This window comes from Spinacia oleracea, chromosome 4 (assembly GCF_020520425.1).
Source record: "Spinacia oleracea cultivar Varoflay chromosome 4, BTI_SOV_V1, whole genome shotgun sequence".
Lineage (NCBI taxonomy): Eukaryota > Viridiplantae > Streptophyta > Magnoliopsida > Caryophyllales > Amaranthaceae > Spinacia > Spinacia oleracea.
In genome coordinates, this window is record NC_079490.1 from 118,148,389 (window position 1) to 118,158,104 (window position 9,716).

At 39.5% G+C, this 9,716-nt stretch overlaps 1 protein-coding gene across 1 annotated transcript; it reads left to right on the top strand.

Moving 5' to 3' along the window:
• Window positions 1-764: 764 nt before the first annotated feature.
• LOC130471815 (uncharacterized) lies at window positions 765-1,605 on the top strand. Its single transcript, XM_056842133.1, has 3 exons — window positions 765-806; window positions 974-1,241; window positions 1,331-1,605. Exons 1-3 carry the CDS (start codon window positions 765-767, stop codon window positions 1,345-1,347), a joined length of 327 nt encoding a protein of 108 aa, XP_056698111.1. The 3' UTR covers window positions 1,348-1,605.
• The last annotated feature ends 8,111 nt before the right edge of the window (window positions 1,606-9,716 follow it).

Sequence of the window (9,716 nt, forward strand, 5' to 3'; positions counted from 1 at the left end):
TACGTACCATGTTTCCGTTTCCGGCAATATCTACGACTTGGATAATATTTATATTTCCGATACGATCCATATTTCCGTTTCCGGCAATATCATCGTTTCCGGAGTATTCACTTGCTTGTGACGATCTCAGCTCCCACTGAAACCAAGATCCGTCGATTCCGAATATCCATAGATAGAGTATTTAATGCCATTAAATACTTGATCCGTTTACGTACTATTTGTGTGACCCTACGGGTTCAGTCAAGAGTAATCTGTGGATTAATATCATTAATTCCACTTGAACTGAAGCGGCCTCTAGCTAGGCATTCAGCTCACTTGATCTCACTGAAATATTAACTTGTTAATTAATACTGAACCGCATTTATTAGACTTAACATTGAATGCATACTTGGACCAAGGGCATTATTTCCTTCAGGAACAACATTGAATATGTAGTTGACCATCCCATCCCCAGCTATTACTCAAAGGATATGACTCCAAAAAACCACTGTACGTGGGCAAGGCACGTATCGCTAGTGATGGATCTTATTCTTGGCTCTATCCCCAATGATTGGAGTGCAAGGTTTGTTGCATACGAGCCATGGGCACTCCTAAGGCATCTTAGGGATATATGTCGTGGTAGATTCCAACATGGTGGTCAACATGTCGACCAAAATATTTTTGAATTGGTAAATTCATTTGAGGATCTAAAGCTTAACGCTCCACTGGGTTGTTGCTTTGACGTCGAAAGACAAAAAGCAAGGGAAAGGGTCATTGATCTTGAAATGACAGAGTGGACGCGAATTAGAACTCATACAAAGAAAATGGTTGGGCTTCTCAACCGGCTTGAGTTACTTGGTGATCCATTCCCAGATTCTGCAGCTGCGGGAATACTTTTGAATTCTCTTCACCCTGGTATTAAGAAATTTAAACTACTCTATTTCTCCAAGAAAAGGGAGAATACTCATAGTGAACTAATTACTTGCTTCATCAGTACGAATTGGACTTTGTAAGTGATAAGCAAGCATCGGTAAAAGTAAAGAGTAAGAAAATCAAGAAAAAGGTTCCGGAGAAGATCCAACGCAAGGGTGCATCTCCATCTACTTCAGGAAGGCAAGTGGCGCCATCCAAGAAGAAGATGAAGAAGGATCGTTCTCCATCTACATCGCAATGCTTCAATTGTAATGAAATTGGTCATTACAAGCAAGATTTCCCCAAACTAAAGGAAGAGAAGAAGGACGGAAACGTTGCTTCTCCTTCAGGTATGTATGTTATACATTGTAATCTTGCTAATTCTACTTCTTGGGTATTAGATACTGGTTGTGGCTCACACTTATGTTCCAATTCACAGGGACTAAGGAGAGGTAGAAAGCTTGATAAAGGCGAGATGGATCTACGCGTGGGAAATGGAGCACGGATTGCTGCATTAGCCGTAGGATCTTATTTTATTTCTTTGCCTAGTGGGTTTGTTTTGGAACTAGAAAACTGTTACTATGTTCCTAGTATCACCAGAAACATCATTTCCGTTTCAAGTTTGGATTCTAAAGGTTTTAGTTTTCAATTTAAAGACAATAGTTGTTCTTTTTCTTTCAATGGAATGTTTTATGGTTCAGCACAACAAGAAAACGGTCTTTATGTGCTAGATACGAGCAAACACATTTATAACATAAATACCAAAAAGGCTAAAACTGGTGATTCGGATCTCACATTTCTGTGGCATTGTCGATTAGGCCATATAAACATAAAGCGCATGGAATTACTTCAACGGAAAGGAATTCTAGAATCATTCGACTTAGAGAAGATTGATCAATGCGAATCTTGTTTACTTGGCAAAATGACAAAGCAACCTTTCTCAAAGGTGGGAGAAAGAGCAAGCGAACTACTAGGGCTAATACATACGGACGTATGTGGGCCTATGAGTACGAAAGCTAGAGGTGAGTTCAGCTATTTCATAACGTTTACGAACGACTTAAGTAGATATGACTATATTTACTTAATGAAGCACAAGTCTGAATCGTTTGAGAAATTCCGAGAATTTAAAAATGAAGTAGAGAATCAACATGGAAAGAAAATCAAAGCTCTAAGATCGGATCGAGGAGGTGAATATCTTAGCCACGAGTTTGATGACCATCTAAAAGAATGCGGTATTCTTTCTGAATTGACTGCTCCGGGGACACCTCAATGGAATGGAGTGTCGGAACGGAGAAATAGGACCTTACTCGATATGGTCAGGTCAATGATGGGTCAGGCCGAACTTCCTTTACAGTTCTGGGGACATGCTTTGCAAACTGCAGCACTCGCACTGAATCGTGCTCCGTCAAAAGCTGTTGAAAAGACTCCATACGAATTATGGACTGGGAAACTTCCAAAGTTGTCTTTTCTGAAGATTTGGGGTTGCGAAGCATATGTCAAGCGATTAATTTCGGACAAGCTACAACCTAAATCTGACAAATGTTTCTTCGTTGGGTATCCAAAAGAAACTATGGGGTATTACTTCTACAACAAGTCAGACAACAAGGTATTCGTTGCTCGTGACGGTGTCTTTTTGGAAAGAAATCATATTTCCAAATTGACAAGTGGGAGAATAATAGACCTCGAAGAGATTCGAGACGAACAACAAACTCAGAACTCTTTAGAAGCAGTTCAAGTTGATGAACCTCCAAGGTCTTTAGAAGAGCCAGTGGGAGTAGTTCCTCAAAACGTTGTTGCCCCTCGTAGGTCAAATAGAACTATTTTTTAGCCGGACAGATGGACAGGCGTCCTCTTGACTGAAAACTTAGACGTTCTCATATTGGATAGTGATGAACCTTTGACTTACAAGCAAGCTATGACGAGCCCAAGCTCCATTAAATGGTTAGAGGCCATGCAATCTGAAATAGACTCCATGTCTGAAAATCAAGTCTGGGATTTGGTTGATTTGCCGGATGGGTTCACACCTATCGGATGCAAATGAGTCTTCAAGTTGAAGAAAGACAAAGATGGAATTGTATACATATACAAGGCTAGATTGGTAGCAAAAGGTTACAGGCAAGTTCACGGCGTTGACTACGATGAAACCTTTTCTCCAGTCGCGATGCTTAAGTCTATTCGGATAATCCTTGCGATTGCCGCTTTTCATGACTATGAAATATGGCAAATGGATGTCAAAACTGCCTTCTTGAACGGTGTTCTTGAAGAGACTGTGTTCATGACACATCCGGAGGGTTTTGTCGATCAAAAGAACCAAGGAAAGGTATGCAAGCTTAAGAAGTCCATCTACGGACTAAAGCAGGCATCAAGGAGTTGGAATAAACGATTTGATGAAGCAGTCAATAAGTTTGGCTTCATCAAGAATCATGACGAATCTTGTGTATACAAGAAGGTCAGTGGGAGTAAAATTGCATTCCTAGTCTTGTATGTTGACGACATACTGCTTATTGGAAACGACATTCCTATGTTGGAGTCTGTAAAGACTTGGCTCGGAAAGTGTTTCTCAATGAAGGAGTTAGGTGAGGCACAGTACATATTGGGCATCAAGATCTATAGGGATAGATCTAAGAGGATGATTGGACTAAGCCAAAGCACTTACATTGACAAAGTGCTAGCTAAGTTCAATATGATGGAAGCCAAGAGAGGCCATCTACCCATGTCACATGGCGTATATCTAAGCAAGAATCAGTGTCTCAAAACATCTGATGAGCGTAGAAAGATGAGTGGAATTCCATACGCTTCGGCTATTGGATCCATCATGTATGCTATGATTTGTACAAGGCCGGATGTTTCGTTTGCACTCAGTGCAACGAGCATGTACCAGTCAGAACCAGGTGAGGCGCATTGGACTGCTGCCAAGAACATCCTAAAGTACCTGAAAAAGACTAAGGATCAGTTTCTGGTTTATGGTGGTACAGATGAGTTGATTGTTAAGGGCTATACGGACGCAAACTTTCAAACCGACAGAGATGATTTCAGATCACAGTCTGGGTTTGTGTTCTGCCTCAAGGGCGGAGCAGTAAGCTGGAAAAGTGCTAAGCAAAGCACTATTGCGGATTCTACAATTGAAGCCGAGTACATTGCTGCCTCAGAAGCAGCAAAGGAAGCTGTTTGGATTCGGATGTTCATCGTAGAACTTGGTGTTGTCCCCTCCATTAAAGGACCAGTGGCTTTGTATTGCGACAATAGCGGAGCAATTGCCCAGGCAAAGGAGCCTAGGAGCCACCAGAAGTCCAAGCACGTACTGCGGCGATTTCATATACTTCGAGAGATCGTTGAAAGAAAGGAAATCGAGATTTGCAAGGTTGGAACTGACGACAACGTCGCGGATCCATTGACTAAACCGTTGCCACAAGTGAAACACAACGCACATGTAGCAACCATGGGAATCAAGCATGTTGGAGAATGGCTTTGATTTTCTAAGTATGTTTTTAGAACATCTGTTAGATCTATGTTTAAAACAATTGGTTTAACCATTTCATATTTATGAAATTTATTTATTTCATATTCATTTAATTGTGGTTTAGAATTAAATGATAAGTCCATGTGATTCAAATCATTCAAATGGGATATCAAGATGCATTCTTTGACAAAGAAACACCCATAAGTGAACTTGAATATTGAAGTCACAAAGGATCCCTAATCCAGGTCATTGAAAGGTGGACGACCAATGACTAATGAAGATTAAATTGCAAGTAGATTACTTAGTTCTGTTTCTTGAACTAGAGTGACTGGATGTCAGAATCTTTTGCATAGATACTTATTGGATCTTGTATCGGATTGACCATGAGAACGCTTTAAGAGATTAAAGTCATGTCATAGGTAGTTCTCATTAATGGTGATTAGAAACCGTTCCTCAGAACATGAGCGATTATGTCTGCTCGTTTGAGAATTAGTTCGCTTTGATACTAGCTAAACGTCGCACCGTAAAAGGAGGCTATAAAAGCAGTTATTGGGCGTACTATGAATCAAAGTGAGTGTTCATAGATTGAAAGAATGGATTGTCCTCCTATCTTTGATAGGATATGGTGTTGTTGTGTAACAAGGCCTCTCGGAGAGTTAGATACTGTAAAATGCATGGCCGTGCTCAGAATGGTTAGGCTTAACCTTCTGCAAAAGTTTGACAGTTGAACTTTGTAATCCGAGAAACACTTCTGGACCTAATAAGGATGGCTTGGATCTTACCTTATGTTCCTTAAGTAACACTAAGCGACAAAGGAATGTGGATGCACACTTGTCTGAATGACAAGTGGGAGATTGAAGGAAATATGTCCTTCACCCAAGGTGCATTATGAAGGAAATAATGCCCTTGGTCCAAGTATGCATTCTATGTTAAGTCTAATAAATGCGGTTCAGTATTAATTAACAAGTTAATAATTCAGTGAGATCAAGTGAGCTGAATGCCTAGCTAGAGGCCGCTTCAGTTCAAGTGGAATTAATGATATTAATCCACAGCTTACTCTTGACTGAACCCGTAGGGTCACACAAATAGTACGTAAACGGATCAAGTATTTAATGGCATTAAATACTCCATCTATGAATATTCGGAACCGACGGATCTTGGTTTCAGTGGGAGCTAAGATCGTCACAGGCAAGAAATGAATACTCCGGAAACGATGATATTGCCGGAAACGGAAATATGGATCGTATCGGAAATATGAATATTATCCAAGTCGTAGATGTTGCCGGAAACGGAAACATGGTACGTATCGGAAAATATTATTGGAAATGGAAATATTACCAGAATCGGAAATATTGCCGGAAACGGAAATATTGTCAGAATCGGAAATATTACCGGAATCGGAAAATAATTCCGGAAACGGAAATATTAAATATTTGTTCGAAACGGAAATTAATTCCGGAATCGGAAATATTAAATATTGTTCGTATCGGAAATAGATTCCGGAAATGGAAATTTAATCGGAAGCGTATCGTACGAATTAGCATCGGACGAGGCCTGCCGGACGAAGGCCCAGCACGAAGCCGGGCCATCGCCCAGCAAGCACGCACGCCACAAGCCCAGCGCGCACCAAGGCCACGGATGCGTGGGCCGCGCTGCATGGGCTGCTGCTCGCATGCGCATGGGCAGCCCTTGTGGCTGCCGTGTGTGTGTGTGAGTTTGTGCTCATGCGAGATTCCTAAAACTGCAAGAGTTAGTGTGTGATTAAATTCCTATTCCTAATTAGATAAATTAATTAAATAGAATTCATGTAGGATTCTAATTTCAATTAATTCGTATCCTACTAGGATTGCGATTCCTTTTCCATAACTCTATAAATAAAGGCCTAGGGGTCATTATTTATATACAAGTTTTTAAGTATTCAAAACTAAGATTTTTAAGCAGAAAAATCAGCCAATATTCTTGCCTACCCAACCGAAAATATTAGAACCTTAAGGGCGATTCTAGTTGGTCAATCTTAAGGCGGATCCGGACGTGCTGTGGACTATCTACGGAGGGACGACACTTGGAGTCCTAAAGACTTGTTCTTGTTCGGTTCGGGCGCAGCTAGGGAAGGCACGCAACAAAGAGTATGCATCTAAACTATGCTAAATGATTATGTGTAAATAATATGTTTCCTGGCTTTATGGTTTTTCCGCATGATTTATGAACTGTCATATGAATCATAACCTAACAGTGGTATCACGAGCCCCTTATTATTTTCATAATCTAAATTGCATGAACATGGTTAAATATTACAAATTTGCAAGAATTAAAAGGGGTGATTAATTTTCGTAATTGTTAATTAATTGCAAATTGCGTTTATTTAATTATACGTACGCAGTTTTTCGGCAGTTCCTTCATTACTCATCCGAATTGAGTGATTTTTGTGTCAATTCCGCATGTAAAAGGCATTCTAAAATTTTGACAAAAATAGTATTTTTCTGCCGAACCCAGAATTCTCAAATTCGAAGCCTAACTATGACTTTTCGAAAGTTTTAGTTTTTCGAATGCAAAATTTCGTAAATTTAAGATGTTAAATTAAATATTTGCGATTCTTGTTGATAAATCTTGAATTTTGATTGACCTACTGCATATGTTTAACAAGTTTGAATGCCTAGTCTTGTTAATTATGCAATCTAATTTGTAATTATGATTAATTTGTTGAAAATTAGAATAATTTAGAATTAATTTGATTTTCATAATTAATTGTAATTTAATTAGAAACCTATGATTAAAAACCACCATAAAAATTGTAAATTTACGATAAATTTAAAATTTTTATGACCTAGACTTGAATCCATATCAATCGGAAATCAATTGGATAATAAATTTTCGATTTTTCGCCCTAAAATTATGAAATTAATATTTTTTATTAATTTGTCATTAATTTTAAATATAAATTTTAAATTTTTATGCGATTCGTTCAAATAACTTGCACGCACGAAGCAATGGACGCTTCGTGTTACCCTTAAGGGGTGTTGTATAATGCGGGCATGCGACGACGAGCAAGGGAGCTCGTCGCCCGTGCGGCACGAATGCAATGAGCAAGGGCGTAGTGCACGAGCACAAGGCAGCAGCCCTGCCTTATGTCGTGTGCCACGAGCAATGAACGAATGGGCATGGGCGAGGGGCGAGCCAAGGCAGTCGCGTGTGGGCAGCAAGCGAGCTGCGCCACAACGCGCGCAGCCTCGCGCGCAGCGAGCGCAAGCTCGCGTGCCACGAGCGCTGCGCCCAGCACTACTCGCGCGCACAGCGCGCGATGTCGCCCGCCCAGCGAGCGATGTCGCGCCCCAGCGAGCGATGGCTCGCGCGCACAGCGAGCGAGCCAGCGCGCCCAGCGAGCGATGTCGCGCGCCCAGCGAGCGATCTCGCGCGCGCACTGCGAGCGATAGCTCGCGTGCGATGGGGCGCTGTGCGGAGGCTTGCGATAGGACAGCAGCAGCTATGCGACGAGCGCATGGGCTGCGCGCACATGGCCAGCAATGGCTGTGTGCGTACGGCCCATGGGCGTGCAACGCGTAGGGTGTTTGCGTTACGATTAGATCGTTTTGAATGTTTAATTTGAAAATTTCAGTTCACGTAATTTTAATTAATTTTAAAATTAATAATTTGAATTAATTTCTTGGATTTTAATTTTGAATATTATAATTATAATAAATGGAATTTATTCTAATTATTTTACTAAAATTAAAATCATGAATTAATTTAAATGCGACTGAAATTAAATTAAATTTTTGGATTCAATTATAAATTTATATGAGCTTTAAATTTTAATTAAATTTGTATGTTTCCGGTTAGACTAGAAATACAATTTTATGTTTAAAATTAGTAAAGCATATGAATTTATTGGTTTAAGTGGGAGCGCTTTTTAGTCATAAACTCTTGATTAGGTCTACAAATCCTTAAGGTTAAAACAACTTGATTAGAATTAATAAGGACTGAATAATTGGTAGATTATTGGTGCCCTTGATTAATTGCTGCAAATGTTTAGATGATGCATAATGTGTTTTACTAACCAGCTATGTGGGCCATTCATGATAATGAATGGGTGAATGGTATATATTGTATATGTACTGTTTTGCAGGTTATGAAGTGACTAGTATGGCCCAAATAGGATAGAAAATATGGTCTGCGTACCATTAATTTGAATGTAATTGGTCTAAAGTACCAAAGTTATTTTTCAATTCAAATATGGTCTGCGAACCATCAAATAGTTGTAATTAGTTATAGCTTATCCTATTTGAAGAAAATGGTGCCTCCCACGGAGATTTTCAAGACGGACTTTGAAGTCAAAGCTTCAAGATGAAGTCGGGCCATACTAGATCACAAATATCTTATGCATGTTTTAAGTTATTTATTGTTTTAAATATGTCTTAAAATGCATGAGATCAAAAGCTTGATTATGTTGCATGATTAAGGATTTTAGTTCACTTAAAATCTAACCAACATAGTAAGAGCCTTAAGTTCCAAACTTAAAAAAATTGAGTTAAAAGGTGCCATGCCAAAATATACACTTGCTTGGATATCCTTTACATCAATCTAGTAATAGTTTTCGCTCAGTGAGGTGTTACTTATTGGTCCTAAAGGGGCAAGGTACACAAATAATTGTGAGTACATGTTAGTTTTGGTGAAACTCAACGATATAAGTAAGGAGTCCTTTTATGTCGTGGCAAATTCGATAGGTTTGCCTAATAAGTTCTTAGACGTACCTATCAACCAAGAATAGTTTCTAGACTATTAGCAAAAGGCTTTTGCTTACCTAAGATGTTCTAGGATTAAGTCGACAAACTGTGCTTAGTTCTTCAATGATTTTAGGATCTTGGAATCATTTTATTCACACCTGCCGGAACACATAACTTGAATAAAATGCTTAATAAACATTGAATTATGCATGTATGCTAGAATTTAAGTTTATTAAGAGAAACTGTGAATGGTTATTTATTTGTTTATTCTTTTCAATTGTAGTTTTAATATGGCAAACAACAATCAAAACATCATCATGGGTTCTGAGCTTATGGTCAAGCTGAACCTGACAAATTTTCTTGAATGGGAAGCTAAGCTAGTTGAAATAGTCAAACTCAATGGACTTGAGTATGTACTATCACACCCCATGCCAAGCTACTATGCCAGAGACATGACCCCTGAGAGATTTTACGCCTGGGATGCGGATCTCAAAAAGGTTATGAGTCTCATGCTGAACAATATCCCTGATGATTGGGCTAGAAGGTTTGTAGCCTATGAACCTTTTACGCTCATCAAGAATCTGAGGGATATCTGTCGTGGAAGTACGGAGGACAGGGACCTGAACGTCCATGAGTTGATTGAA